This window comes from Electrophorus electricus, chromosome 10 (assembly GCF_041902795.1).
Source record: "Electrophorus electricus isolate QZ-2024a chromosome 10, ASM4190279v1, whole genome shotgun sequence".
Lineage (NCBI taxonomy): Eukaryota > Metazoa > Chordata > Actinopteri > Gymnotiformes > Gymnotidae > Electrophorus > Electrophorus electricus.
In genome coordinates, this window is record NC_137506.1 from 28,212,357 (window position 1) to 28,228,806 (window position 16,450).

General features: G+C 42.8%; 1 protein-coding gene across 6 annotated transcripts in view; it reads right to left on the reverse strand.

Annotated features, from left to right (window-relative positions):
* Positions 1-16,450, reverse strand: part of nhsl1a (NHS-like 1a) — a 44,653-nt gene that overhangs the window by 9,599 nt on the left and 18,604 nt on the right. For 4 of the 6 annotated variants that reach the window (XM_081721586.1, XM_027012881.3, XM_081721585.1 and 1 more), the window contains exons 2-3: positions 3,572-3,724; positions 586-707 (exon numbers count right to left, since the gene is read on the reverse strand). In XM_081721586.1, the coding sequence (XP_081577712.1) occupies positions 586-707; positions 3,572-3,724 (275 nt within the window). Of the gene's footprint in view, positions 1-585; positions 708-3,571; positions 3,725-5,300; positions 8,289-12,806; positions 13,108-16,450 lie in introns of those variants that run through there. The other 2 variants (XM_027012885.3, XM_027012882.3) reach the window with 2 other exon arrangements.

Here is a 16,450-nt window from a genome sequence, read left to right on the forward strand (position 1 = left end):
AGCTTTTAAAAAATGGTCCAGTACTCTAGACCACTTGTTGAGAGAAAAACAAACAATTGTCTTAGATATAAACCAATATGGATGGATATATACAGACATGAAATAGTCCTACTTTGTGGAAAGTAGCCGATAGCATACTAAAGCAAATTTAGATAGCCTTTACAAATATGGCAAGTGTTCTAGAAATGTCCACTAGAGGGCGGTGCAAAACAATATACTACACTGGATTCACGTTTTAAAGAACGGTAGAAGGACAGTGTTGATCTATTCCAAGATATGCAAATGACTGCAGTTCTTGTATCTATAAGCAGACTGAATGCCAAAGGTATTGGATACAGTCTGGAGAGTTACAAACTAGAAGGTTTTCAAAACAGGGACTGTCTAACATTGCAATCCATTACTGAATTCCATTAATAATATAGAATAGATTTGATTAGATTGAGTTTAGGTCCACATTTGCTGTTCTTAATTTTGTTATGGCTGGATTCACCTTTGGACAGTCACAAAAGCTATTGGCTGAGCTATGACACCAGTGTTGCCATATATGGAATATAGTGTGACTACAAGTGTTCTTGGGAAGTCTACCTTCTTCTTATCTTTCTCATCTTGGTCCTGGCAGCCATTGGAGGGGATGGGCAAGGAGAATGTCGGGCCTTGAGAGTAGTACTGGGAGCTGCGGAAGCCATCTTTCCTCAGTTTGTCACATTCTGAGGGAAGGCAAACACAACCGCCCAACATAAAGAGTTTGTCAGATTTATGATGTTGGGGACTTAAGCACTTCTCAACTTCAGTGCCATGAAACTACAGCAGTGTTCTTGCAGAACTTGTCTTGAGACTGACCTTCAATCAAATAATTTCACATAGTATAACAGAAACATGACAGCTCTTCTTTAAAGACGGAAACAACCATATCCCATACTAAAAAAAAACAAAACAAAAAAACTAACATACACAAGGAGATCTCAGTTTGACCTGAATATTTCATGAATTCTGGGTTATGGTCGATGCAGTAGGGGGGTACATCACCATTTATTTCAACTGGCGTTCTCTCTTTTCCAATGAAACCCTGCTTCCCCACGCCCACTCTCACGACTTCCATCTTTTCATAATGTTTTGCAGAGGCTGAGGTAATTACCTCATCCTACAGGTTAATAATCTTTCATTATGCGCAGTTCAAAAGGACATAATTCAGTTACGACCTAATACAATCTCTGCCATGTAGGGCACTGCAGAGAAGGACCAGTGTTTCTTTTGAGGTCCACTGACTATATAAAGCGTCTCTGCTTTACACCGACCCAGTAAAGAAAAATAACCACCTACGCCATCAGATTGCGTGCAGCTGTGAACAGTGATTTTTGATAAGCCAATAGTGCACAGGGCTGGTTTTAAACAGCATTTTGGTGGCAACCAAAGGCAGAGTTCTCCAGATTTGCTGCCTCAGCAAGGCTGAAGGTGACATATAAAGAAAGCTGGAGCCACATGGCCTACATTCTGAACACACAGCACCACACACTCCAGACACAGTCTCTATGGAGATGAGCCAGAAATGATCAGGACCATGGAAATGCAACACAGAAACAGGCAGTGGCCACTTATGGTAACAGGCTTCTGCTGAGGAACCTCCTCCTCTGCTCCCTTATCTCACCAGTACTTTTCATCAAATAAGTTAAATCACTTTTGCACGACAAATCACTTGCTGTTCTTGTGTTAAGATTGAACACACAGTTCCGCAAGGCCAAGAGGAATGGGCTCACCTCATATGCTATGACATCAACCATGGAGCTATACAGCTGTAGTTACACACATGCCATGTGGTGTACCAACACGGCTCAAGTAGCTGAGCTGTATCCAGCAATTCAAACTGAAGTCATTTACCTCATATTTACCACACAGTGTCTCCTTCTATTAGCATGTTCAAGTTTTAGTCATATTTAAGGAGATAATAACAAGACATGGCAATTGTGAATGCAGTGTTTCTTACTGTGGGAGACAGGGTGGGGGTACATGTGACAGCCTCCTGTTAATCCCAAAGCAGAAGGGCCCTAATGAGTGGCCTCATTAGGACCCTACTATATCACACACACACTCACAGGGAGTGCACAACACACACACACACACACACACACACACACACACACACACACACACACACACACACACACACACACAAACACTCATGGTCATGCCCTCATGTTCCTTTCTTTGGTGTGGTGAACCTTCCCAACACAACCAATGGTTCCACTTTCAGCCGCTGTGTTTAGTTCCTTTCATCTCTTTATATTTCTGCTCGTGTTCGGCCAGATATGACATGCTATTGTATTAAAAGAGCTCTTTAAGTTTAAGATTAGGGAACCCTTTGAAAGAAGCAGAACCCTTTCTAATGACATTTTACTTTCAATGAAAAGGTTCTACCTGACATAAGTGGGCTTTCTGTCGAAGAGAGGCACACAGACCTGGCCCTCAAAACCATATTTGTCTGTATTTTTTAAATCACTAATCGTAATTACCTGTCATTACACTGGAACTGTGTCATTGCATCTGACACTTGGATAAAAGAGGTTTACAATGTCCATGGTTCTTGGCCTCTGACATGGTTCTTGGCCTTTGAATGAAATGTTCTATATGAAATAGTTATTTTAATGAATTATATATTATAAGAAATTGAATGTAAATCCTATTGTAAGCATTTAATTCATATTCATTACACCATAGCAAAAACTTTCAACATTCAACATCGTTGCTAAGTACAAGGTGATCTTTCTAATAAGTATTCACTAGTCTGCAACAGAGATGCCAGATTTAGCAGAAAATAAAGGTGGACCACCTGCTCCATCTGCTGGGCTCACACACACACACACACACACACACACACACACACACACACACACACACACACACACACACACACACACACACACACACACACACACACCTTTTACCAGTTATTCAGGCAAAACAGATTTGAAAAAACACGTGAGGCGCTAAGAGTATCTGGTCTGCAATGAAGCAGCAGGACCTTTGAGCTGTGGCCTTAGAACAAAGAAAGGTCAAACAACAAATGAAATCTCACACTGGGTACGGGGTAGGCTATAGTGCACTCTATTAGACAGGGAGGTTTTTTGTTGCTGTTGTTGTTGGGCTTTTGTTGGGAAGTGGTGTGATCTACTCATTAACTTGTTTTTGAAAAGATCAGTAAATCTCTCCATGAAGAATAGTGGTATTATCTGTCCATGTACTAACTGCATACTAAAAGAGTCAATGTGAAACATGGCTATTTGATGTACACTGTATTACAAAGAGATGCAGAATGGTAGTTAATGTCAACCACTTGCAAATGTGGTCTGAAGAAATATAATGGTATAAATATAGATTCCATAGAAAGTAACAAAGTGTTCCCAAAAGGAAAGAATCTTATTTTTATGTTGCTTTCCCATATTTTACCTGACTTAGTGCTCTGTTTGTCTATTACACACTTTTTAACATTTCTAAAAATATTCCTAGAGTTCTACGTCATGCCAGTTTTGCCCAAATGTTGTGCTCTCTTCCTCCTTCATCTTCCTCTGTCTCTCACCTCGGAGGACGGTTTTCAGGTTGACCTTGGCCTGGTGGTGCAGTTCCTCCACACAGGGTGGTCTGCTCCCTGGCAGGAAGATGTTCTCCTGCTGACGCCACGGAGCTGTGTAATGTACTGACCACTTGCTCTCCTCATCCACGCTGGACACAGCTGCCGGCGACAGAAAGAGAGAGAAAAAAAGAGAAATGTGCAGGTGGGTGACTCTGGGTGAAGCTCAAAGGTCGAGGGTGAAGGTTATAGAATAATCACCAGGGCTACACTAACTTGAACAGTGTTTAGAGTTCAGACAGCTGAATCCAAGTTACCTAACTTAGAACTGCTCACTTCTAATTTTATTGTCCTCTTTATTAATCGATTAATTAATTAATTAATTAATTAATTGATTGATTGATTGATTGATTAATTAATTTTTGTTTTATTTGATTTTTTTTCATTAAACATTAAAAGCCAGTTCTAGTTTCAAAAGGAATCTCTACAAATCCATATGGAATATGAACCTTTAAATTATTGGCATCCAGCACAAATGCATTTTGCCTATTCTCAGCAAAATTCTGAACCCAGACCCATGTCTGCTGGGGAATGAAGAGTGTGAGTGTGCTGGCTGCACTGGCGTGTGCCGGAGATGAGGTGGGGGTGCAGCAGCGAGGTAACATGCGTCTCCAAGGCTGCGTCGGTCCACAGCCCCAACAACGCAAGTGGGGCTCCATGTACGGTACTGGCACTGAAGAGCTAGAGAGCCCGAACACCACCGCGGCTCTCACGTGTCTGTAAAAGCTGCCGTGGCAACCTACATTACGCGATCAACCTATGTGCCGAGAACCCTGCTCCAGGCTTAATGGAGCCAATCACATCATCATGCTGTATGGGCACGTTGATTATTGATTCATAATAACATAGGCTGTAAGAGGTCAGACGCATGCAGCTGGTGGAAATAATAAGTGCCGAACGGGTTACAGATATTCGTTTTAGTTCAAAGCGTGTGATAATATAATACTATACATTTTACAGGTTTTTGGACAAATATGTTATTCTTGTCTTTGTAGTCATTGTGCCCTTTACACACCATTTACAAACCTATAGACACTGATTTTTCAAGTTTCAGACATTCAGACATTTGTTATCACTGTTCAAGGTGACAACATCTGGACTAAGCATTCATTCCTAAAACACCCAGCTTCAACAAAATCCCTTGTCAGTTTCATGAATTATCGTTCATTTAACATTCCTTATTAACAAATCCCTAAATGAAGTCAGATAGATACATTACAGAGAAAATCGTATTAGCTTGTGATCACAAAATAACTGATGACCAAACAGAAACTGCTCTCAGTGAGGGTCAGTGCACAACTCTAATTAAAATGCATCAGCATCAGCAGAGACTGGAAAGAGCTGAACGAGAACTTAACACCACCTCAAACAGACGATCCAAAAAAGAGAAACTGCATGAGAAAGCGCATTTAAGAATCATATCTGCCACACATTCCACTAATTGAGTAACCACAAGGCATCCCAAGTAGTGGCTTCGAGCTTCACTACACCAGCCTTCATTCTCCATCGGGCAGGCTACGCTTTTCCTAGCCGGACGCACGGAGACCGCTGTGACCATGCCGTTACCATGCCGTTACCATGCCGTTTCCCAGGCCTTGATCCACTCGGGTGCCTACCTGACCTTGAGCCGACGCAGCGATGGGGTAAACCTGATGGCAAAGCAGGGAGAGGAGCTTACCCTTCTTCTTGAAGTACTTAATGACAGATTTGAGAGTAGCACTGATGAACACCATCGTGGCGGCTCTGAGCCGGGACCAGGGTGCTGGTCTCCTCTGGGAGGATACGCTTATGATTGAGCTAGTCCAGCATTACAGTGTTTGTGTGTATGCGTGTGTGTGTGTGGGGCGTGGGGTGCAGATGAGAGAGCGAGTGTGCTGAGGCGGAGCGGCACGCCGTCTCTGCCCACACTACACACACACTCTTCTCATTTTACGCTGACTGGCAGAGCTACATTTAACTGCCCCTCCCCTCTCTCTCTCTCTCTCTCTCTCTCTCTCTCTCTCTCTCTCTCTCACACACACACACACACACACACACAACACTCCCCAAGGATGTATACCTGCTGCCTCTTTCACATACTCCCTCCCACCATACTCGCTCTGTGTGCTTCCCTCCTTCTCCTCGGGTCTGCAAAAGGTATGCTGAGACGTGAGCAAACGGGAGCCAGTGTTATCGTCCTCTCTCCCGGTGCAAACCCACCCTCCATCTTCCCTTCCTCCTACTTCTGTCCTCTAGGAAGTTCAAACGAGAAGAAAAATGTGGAATTAAAAAAAATAATAATCCCAGACCTTGGCAAAGATTTAAATTAGGGAATCGCCCCATCCTACTGATGTGTAGCATTGAAGTACTGCAGTGTCCCGTCACCGTAGTAACAAGAAACAATGCTTTCTCTCCCTCTCTCTCTGACTCGGGGTCTCCCCATCTCTTCTAAATGAGGCATGAATGAAGCCGTCAGCATATTCACACGTGAGGCTGTAGATAACTGAGACCAGTGATTTGCACAGCAATTCCATTCACCACATACAATCTTGCTTGATCCTATGGACTTAAGATGACAGTGTTCTCTTAAGACTCAGTGTAGAAACATCTGAATGGACCATTTCTGGGGCCATTAACGACATTAATTAGAGCCGATTTTAACTGCAGTCTTTTTTTTCTTTACATTTTACATTCAAAATTTACATATACATTCAAATTCATTCTAATTTTAGGCTAGCACAGATCCATAGCATTTCCTCTCTTTGTATTAAGGCTGTCAAGGTCATGTCACCCCATTAATGCAACCCATTACTTCTTGCATAATTGGCGATTTAATAAAGTATATGAATCTACAATAGGTTAGAAAACACTGACCACCTATTCTAATTATACTTATTCTAAGTGCTCTGAGTAGCATCCAAAACTAGCTATAGCAACCTGACTTCGCAAAGTAGCTGTAGAAATTCCAAGCTAAGAAGTTGTTTGATTTCTTAATAAATGCATAACAAAAGGTATGATCACCAAATCTTTCCATAGTTTAGGCAAATTCCAATCAGTTGAATTATGGTAATCTAGAGGACACCTTCAGCTGCCTTAAGGCCTCAGCTTCTGCTTGGTTGATGTTATTGTGTTGCCTGCTTTGGTGACCAAAAGCAGACATGTCTGCAGGGCCCCCTCTGTTTCTCAGCTAGCACATTCAATAAAGAATAAAACACTGCCAGACGTGGACAAACCAGCCCGTTGCTACTCAGACTACCACCCCTGAGGAACCACCGTGACAATGAGGAGGTGAGCAACACAGCTGGGGTTGCCTTCAATAGGCATCACAGCACCTGATCGCTGATCTGGGGTGAGGTTTTGTTTTTGTCTACTAAGACCTATCACCTCTGTTGTAAAAGGAAACTGCTCTAGGAACAGCTCGGAGTTATCTCTGATATGCCCGATGACTTACACGTTGGGGTAACTCTGCTCCATTTGTTTGAAAGACTCGGGTCCTGACAAATCTCTTAGTGTGAAAAGGTGAAAATGTATAATGTCAAATGTAAAGGAGTCCACTTAACTGACTTGAATGATTTACAGAACTTATTCCCATAGGAAAGACCTAGCAGAGCACAGTTGGGAGTTCAATACCACATTAGCGTTGGCATGCTAACACTGAATAGTTGCTTAATGAGTCTGGGGTTTATGGAACAAAACCATTGTGTGTACTGGGTTTCTCGACTATTTTGTGTGCCTCTGTAAATCTGCCAGATGAGCGAAGAAAATACCATGAAAAGAGTGAAGGAACAGAGAACCACAAAATAACAATGAACTACAATTTTATGACTTCAAGAGGAACCAACGAGTATTCAACCAACTTCTTCTATGCTAACCGCTAAGTAGGCCCACCCTTCCTTCATGTGACCACAGAATGCTATTTGTTCACCAAGCAGTATAACAAGCATTTCTTGGATAAGCCTGCAGTTTCTTAGAAAGTGAGAGTCCTATTTCAGTTACTGTACATTTAACATCAGTTAATGTGGATGTGAGCCAGTGTTGTTAAATGACACCATGTTACACTAATCAGATCCAAATATCAAAAATAAATTAAAGGTATGAATTAAGGAACCTGGCCTTTGATTTGTGCAAAAATGGCACATCCCCTGTTTTCAACATTAGCATATGCAAATTAATCTTTTCAACAATCACTTTTATATTCATATATCCTTTGCCTGTGATGCTGCACAAGTGGAAAGGTCAGCTTGTCAAAACATAGAGCCCTCACAGAGAAAAACTGAATTTTCAGTGATTAGATGTGAGAGTCCAAATCCATTAGTGAGTCCTCTTAACTAGGAAAGAGAGAGGGGTGCTTTAAGTGATTATGAGAACCACATAAGGCATGCCGTTATTAGAGCTCTTATCATCGGTCCTTCATATCTTGTTTAGCACAATGCAGGCATTCAGGTCCAATTTCAACAGTGACTGGCCGGTCATCGGCCTTGCTTTGATTGAACTGTGGGGAAATTAGAGACGTAAAACACTAATTCTGTGAAGTTACCAGTGTGAGACAATGTGGGTGTTTGTGTGCACCCTCTCACTAAAAGACTGCAAAAGACCCCAGTAAACAAACAAAAAAATATGATCACATCATCTGTACAATAAGGCGCTGCAGACTGATACTCCTACTCCTCAGCAGCTTCTTAGCTAAGTGCAGCATCCAGATGGGTCTTCCTCAGCAAACCTGTGATGATTTACTGCCAATAAATGCCTGTGACCGCGCTGACTCATATTTATGGTCATGTACACAACACTGCTCTCAGCTACCTCTTAAACGCACAAAGCATTCATGGTGCATTAAAGAGGTCATATGTCAAAACACACTGAGGGACAAAAGTTTCCTAGCCAACGCGGTAGGAAGCTTTAGCTTTTTCCATGGCTATTGCATGCTGCGAAACCCCAAGTCTGACCCTTAAGATGCCGCAACTGTGCGTAGGCTTCGTTACTACGGTAACCAAGTTTTAGCAAGTTGAAGGAAGCACAATGAATTCCCACTTGGTGACAGCTTAGTGATGCCCTCCATCTTGCAATCATTACAAACATACTACTTTCCCAAATTCTCAGCATAGTCCGAGGCTCTTAAAACATTTGAGAGGCGCGTACCACTCACTCTGACCAAAGCCACAAAGCAATTTAAAGTGATTTCATCAGGTGCAGGTCAGTATGAAAAGGACTGTGCATCTGGTGTGCAAGTAATGGATCACATTTAAACTCTAGGGAACTGATGCATTACAACGCAACATATTAGCCTAAATGCTGCTACCAAATGAACGATATGCGCATGCGTGAATGTGCATTAGGGAGAAACTATCAAATCAATGGTGAACAAAGCAACTTGAATGACAGCAAGCGGGGAGGGGGTGTAGTCCTCTGAGGTGTATTTGAGTGGGCTACTGCAGAAAGGTCAGTATCACCTTACCCACTGCAGTGCCGCAGCTACTGCATCCTGGGGTCCGCAGAGGAGCCTGGGGTCTGCTCCATTAGCTCAGCATGGACAAACCACTAGACGCAGTCCCCACTGCAGGCCTGCTCAGCTTACACATCACCAATACAGCACCATAACAAGAGAGAGGTCATCACAAGAGATCTGGGCTTGTGATGCAATGGACGTCTGGTTTCACTCACTGGATAAAAATCTGTTGTAATTATTCCAGGTTAATCTTTTGAGGGTTACTAGCAGTAGAGTAGTAATAGTGTATTAATATATTGTAATACATGCATGAAAAATATTGATAACACAGAACATGCAAATAAGGAACTTTAATTCTGACAAATACTAATGAGCTTAGGTGTTATGTGGGCTCTTGGCAAACAATTTCATCCCTAGAGCATGCATACATATTTTAGCTCAAAATAATCAAGGCTAAAAAATACATTTTATCAAAAATAATGCATCATAACCTTTAACCATTCCACATTGTGCTTATCAATGTTTAATGTTGTTATAATGCATCACAAGACATATTATATATATATAATGTGAAGCTAAATAAATGGAATCTTATACTATATTATCTATATTTTACAAACCTATGCCTTGTAACAGTCCAAAATAGGTCGTAGTGAATTAACATTATGACTGCAAACTGTTTTCCATGAGTATCTTATGGAGACAAGCAGTTAGCCATTACAGTGGACAGACCCACAGACAGACGAAATAAATTAAATAAAGGTCCGTCTTTACTCTATAGGCCTGGCCATATGCAGGTTATTGATCTATGAAATGTCTCCCCCAGCAACAGCTTGAAAAAGTGTGCCAATATCTGTGTCAGGAAACTGGGTCAGTGCCAGCGAAATGGGAAATATGACTCCTGTGCTAAATCAGCAGGGGACAGAGGGGCCCTTTTGGAATCGTGAAGCTATCTGTTACTCTTGTTCATTAAAGGGATGATCTGAGCAGGGGAGGGGCTTTGTGTGGACTCTGCATGTATATTATATACAAACGTGGATATAAAAACACCTACTGGGATTGTTTGTAGTGACAAATGCTGACTATATTTCGAGATGGATTTATTTTCAGTTTTCAACTGCAAGAAACAGTTGAACTGAGTATTAAAGCGTTTTAAATTGTTGAATTCATGGCAGCTTGCGTCATTGAATTGAATGAGGGAACTCAACATTTCATGAAAATTTCATGAAATGAGAAATGCAAGGGTCTGGACTTGCTCCCAGGCATCTGGCTCACTGACCATTTTTTATGCATGGCATTCCACAACCGAGACGTTCAGAAAAATGCTCGACATGTTGCAAGCAATCAGTTGAGTATGCAGCCTCTCTCTGTATGTGATCCAATTCGTATTCCTGGAGCTTGTACACATTAGGCAAGTGCCCATTGGCCAGTTGGAACGTGACAACAGGAGAGAAAGAAAAACGGCCAATCAAGATGGGTCCCTTATTCCCCAAAGCCAATCCGACGTGCATCACCACATCCTCACAATCAAGGGCTCGGAATCAGGGTAATTAATCACCAATTGCCACTATGCATCGCCACATTCTCTTTAACATTGGAAATTGTGCTGGACAGGTTTTTGTGAAAGAAAAGACTTACTGATTCTAACTGCATGTAAAAATACACCCTTTCTTTCATTTTTTTGATCTCAGTACATCTGAGAGTGGATAGCAGGCCTAACTTTTCAGATGTGATGAAGAGCAGCATGGCGCATGTCACAGCAGGTCTCAGCGGCTGTGTCACGGTATTAGCAGCTGTCTGCTACAGCGGTCACATCCCTTGTATCACTGCTTTTTTGTGAAACAGGCACCACTGTCAGCACTCAGAAAAGAAGGCTAATAACATTCTTACCAGAGCCACATGAAACTATAGATGGGCGACATCTGATACAGGCTGGTGACTTTATCTGGTCTTGAACCTACGCGAATCACAGCATTAAGAGCCCTCTAAACTGAAAATCAATGCATAATTTTTGTCATAGTGATGCATTCTGCTGCTACGGTTTATTGGGGAGGGTTTTACAAAATCCTGCATCGTACCAAATTTAATGGAGGTGGCGCCATCTGGCGGAAGAACTTTACTTCAGAAAAAGTAACTCAAAAAGCAATTTTTAAAACAGATCTGAATGTATAGAAGATAGTCAATTAAAAACTGACACAAATTCCAGGAGGTCAGTCCTATTCTTGTTTCACAGTATTTACAATAGGCAGTTGCATTGTACATAAAGCCTATTTGAAAGTAATTACACTACTTACCATACAATCTGTATAGCCTACAGGTCACCATGGTTTGCAGAGTGCACACAACCAGATTTTAAACTGCTGCCACAGACTCTTATTATGGGCATGGAGTTCTCTGCAGTGTGTTCTTCCAGTGTAAAACATATGAACATGTATCTTAATAACCTCTGCAGGCCCTAGGCTCCTCTAGACCTGCACCATATAGACTAAAATATTATATTGCACTAATACAGCTACATAGTGTAATTGTGATATGCCTTAAACTACATTATGTCTTGCACAGCTTTTGTATGTTTCTGTTAAATATTGGCTTGTATTGTTCTAACCAAAGTTAGTAACATCTGTTGGAACATATGAATGCTGTTTCTTTATACACCCACAGCGGAATTTTTGAGATTAGTCAGGGTGTTCACAGCACCCAACAGAAAAATCAGCAATGGCACTAATACAATTATTGCTAAAATGATATATTGTGGACCACCATTTATGCCATTCATCACTGGTCCGTTTCTGGCCCCAGGACCACTGTTGACCATGGCTGACCTATTCTTAACATATGAGAATGGACCATTCTTAACATATGAGTCAGACTGACATGGCAGTTACGTGGTAGTGGGTGCTGGGCAGTCAGGCCTTCGATGAAACAGATGGGTGCAATATTCATTCCAACAGCAGCTCTGTGGTCAGAAACTGGCCAAGGATGAAGTCCTAGCAGATTACTAACAAAAACTGTACATGGCAACAGACAGGCTATGTAACAGTACAACTACAAGGTGTTTACTGAAACTAGTAACTGTATGTTGTAACAGCCATGATACACCATGAATATCATGAATATCCTGTTCTGAGACCCAGTATTCCATAACACTATGAAGAACTGTGATAGGAGAGAGAGAAAGAGAGAGAGAGAGAGAGAGAGAGAGAGAGAGAGAGAGAGAAAGGGAGCCAGATAAATAGAGAGGGAAAAATAACAAGAAAGAGAGGCAAAGAGGAACAACGGGATAGAGAAAGCATTTGCTTCCCAACAAGGAACAATGATAACGTTTTTTAAAAGCTGAAATCGTTTGCTTTCTTAATTTAGATGGATTTGTCAAAATAAGACACCATCACAGAACAGCCCACAGTGTGTTGGACCATTTTGGGCCTTTTTGGCAAGCAATCACATAAAATGTACAAGGCCAAAAGAAACCTTTGTGCTGAAGCCATTATTTTATATGTATTGTTATACTATGATAATATTTTTGTAAAATTAGTGTAACCTTGATATTTTGTCCACACTGTCCAGTTATATTCAATGTATAATGATACATTTATATTTAACAGCGTGAACAATGGGTAAATACCCATGAAAAGGAGATCCGTGGAAAACAATGACTTCAAGAAGAGGGACAAAGATGATATAAAGAGAGGCATTAAAGTTCAGCTACGCTCCCTCTGAACATGTCATTTATTCAGTTGGCTTAACGAACAGCAAACTCACTTCTGTGTTTCATCTTAATAGCTCCTTGCAGGCCTCAGAAGCGGTCTTGCCTCAGCCTGCCATCATGCCGTGTGCAGAGCTCAGATGCTAGTAACCAGCCTGGGCACCGAATTACACGGCGTTGTGTAATTAGACGGGCCTTGTCACCCCCTTCAGTCAGCGTGAGGCGTTCAAAAACCCATCAAAAAAGCTCCCAGCCTTGGGGCATGTTCATACTGCTCCAGCACCTGCTAATACCATCAGACAACAGAAAGCACAGCACAGAGGAATCAACCAAGGTAACTCGAGGACTCAGACTGAGCTAGCCCGGGCTCCACAAGCGCTAACCTTTCCCGTCCCGGCGGGAGAGTCTGAAGGCAGTGGCGAGCGGTTTTGGCGGGGGCTGAGGGCTTGCGGGTGCTGGACCCCCATCCCGGCGTGAGCACCGGCGGAGCGCTTCCTGCTGCTGGTGGATGTTGGTAGTGAGGAGTCTGAGACGTTGGCTGCCCTCGCTCTTGGACTGGAGGTGGCTCAGCCTGCAGACGTGGAGAGGAAGGAGCTCATCCTTATCCTCGGAGCAGCACGTGTTACAGCATTTCGCTCCCGGCTCAGCGGAGAGACAATCTACATATGCAATCATCTTGTGCTCGACATCAGTTCTTCCACCAGGGCTCCCGTGTGAGGCCTGCAGTTCCAGGGGTTCCCTTTGTCAAGCTCAACTGCCTCTTCTTCTCAGAGCAGAGACACCTGAGCTGAGTATTTCAGCCTTCTAGGCCTCTCTTGAGAAATTCTCAAAAAAATGAAGTTCCAGCTCAACAAGCAATGTGAAAGATCAAGCAAGAGTCAGAAAGGATCATCTGACATTCCATGCAAGTGCGAGTTTGGGACGTCCACTGAAAAGGACTTAAAAAAAACTAATGACTTCAAAATAAGATCAAGTCCAATAATCTAATTCAAAATGGCCACAAACAGAGAAATGTCAAACTAACACTGGATCCCTTGCCCAACTATGTGTGGGTCTGGATCGAAAGGATATCTTACTCTTGCTTGCCTTGGCTGGTTAATCTGTAAAACAGGATTATCCCATGGCATCTAAAGCCTGCTGAAGACAGGCTTGTGCACTGCAGATGGTCAATCCACAGCAGGTGATTACTGCTAGTGGGAGGGCCTGTCCTTGCATAAGTTACTATTATTGCTATCATATTATACTAATGAGGCCTCTGTCATCATGACTGGGCAATATTATGCTGCCAGCATAAAATATATAATCTTAAATTAAGACCTACAGAGTTAATTTGCTCAGTTGAATATACTCTCAATTTGAATGAATGGAATTAAATAAAACAAATAAATACCATAATAACCTAATAACTCAATTAATTAACACTAACAATTTCAACTCCAGGAGCTGCCCGATGGCCAGATAATGAAGGTCCTCAACTATATCAATTTACATACACCAAAACAATGGGCATGTGCTCCACCTACTGGTGACTACTAACAGGTGCCCTTGAATACAACAGCAAGAATAGGTGCGCATGCACACACACACACACACACACACACACACACGCACACACGCACACACACACACACACACGCACACACACACACACACACACACACACACACAGTTTGCTAATCCATGTCTTTGCTCCAGAGAGAGAGAGAGAGAGAGAGAGAGAGAACACTCACACTACAGAACAAGACCACCACAGTTTATTGTATCACTTCATCTGTGTATGATGGTAATGAAATTATGAAATCAGCCATTTCATCATGCTCTGATTAACCTCTATGTGGAGGCCATCCCAAGCCCTCAAGCTCAGTTCTGCAAACACGTGCCATGTGGGAACGGGACCAAAAATTGTGTGCTCCACCCTGCACCCGGGTTCGACTCTTTTCTATCCCAGAAATTGAGATGGGAGAAATCTCACCCTTTTGGCCACTGCCAAACACGTACAACCACAGCGAATTGCTCCAGCACAGAGGAATTCACAACAACAATAAACCCAAAGAAGGCATAGCATCTGGCTTGAAGACGGCGAGACCTGCGCCCGGTTGTCGCACGGTTGTCCGGCAGTGAGCCTCGGACGGGATCTCTTCTCGCCCTCTCTTAAATTCATGGAGTGGCAAGCACGGTCTGTGAAAGCCCAGCCTGTGATGTGGCTCCATGGGGAGATTTGTCATGGCACAGGGATCATTAGCCTGGAGGAGGACAGCTTTTGGCAGGCGTCCCTTTTCCACCCGGTGTCCTCTTGCTTTCCCCTCGCCATGGGCAAAAGCTATCGGGCTGCTCCAACACAGAGAAACTTAACGCTGCTTGGAGTGGAGTAGCTTAGCAGCGGCATTGCAAAGGCCGCTGTTGCTTCGCTTGGTCGCCGGTCCGTACGCCATCTGGAGCCACTTATCCCAGCGAGTATTTCAGCCTTCTAGGCATTTACCAAGATAGGAGTTTGTGGAGCTTAGAGATATTTCACAGGAGCTGCACATATTGCTTTACAGTGGCATGAGATGCAGTACAATTGTCTCATGAGACGAAATGTACCTGATGTTCCAAACATATTCTAGTGTAATATAAGTCTTGAAGATGTGTGCATGTGAGAAATAAGATGAGAAAAACAGAAGCAATTTAAGACTATGCGGCAGAGCAATAAGGTAGGGTAAGGTATCGTTTCTATAAGCTTTGACAAAAATACACTACCTTCTAGTGCCTCTGGAACTATGGCTCAAAACAAAATGCACCATGTTAAAAAACAAAAAAGCAAAAACCCTCACCACTCCTAACAGAATCCCTTTCTGAAAGGTTTTTGAGCTTTTTTTCTCCCATGGCCAGCCTGAGACAGCAAATCCAGCTGGCCTCCCTGTGAGATAACACAAACCAGTGACTCTGAGCAGGCAGAAAGGGCTGCAGTGTGAGCACAGCGCCTTTAGATTCCCTGTGGGACGGCCCCAGCCCCCGGCTGCACCTCCCCTGGAGGGAGCCTGCCACCCCGCTCAGGACGGCAGCGGGCAACAATGGTTGCCATGGAGATGCAGGGGCCTCGTTCCGGACAAGGGCACCTGTTGGAGGAGACACAGTGGTCAGCCCCATTCTCTGTTGGCTCTGTTTCTGCAGCCATTCACTCATGGCTGGCTTTCTGACTGACTGCATCCTGCCTCATGGGAATTAGTGTATATACTTTGTATAAAACATCTGGCTGACAAAAGTTGTTCTAGAAGGTAATTTCATTCTCATGTTATTTCTTAACCACGTGATGGTAATGGGAAAAATTGCGTCAACCAACTTTTAGAAAACGTTTTAAGGTTCTGAAGTTTCTGAAATTGCTAAAAGATGCCTCTCTGCCTAAAGACATTAACCATACCCTCCTTTTCATGTGAGAAGGAAATATTTGTCGTGCTGCATTAGAGCACTGAATCATTAAAGCAGTCTAACAGCTAGATATGGGAAAGGAATTAAGCAGTATTGATGCAAGCACTTGTCGGCTTACGGTCCTTCTCTAATATGTACATACTTCCCATGCCAAAGTATTTGTTTATATACAGCCATAAAGGATCACATGCCAGTGTAAGTGTCATAGTGGTGAAATGGACATTACTGGATAACAGATCCGTGTAATGGGACTTACAATGGGACCTTTGCTTCAAGGCAAATGTTGTACTCT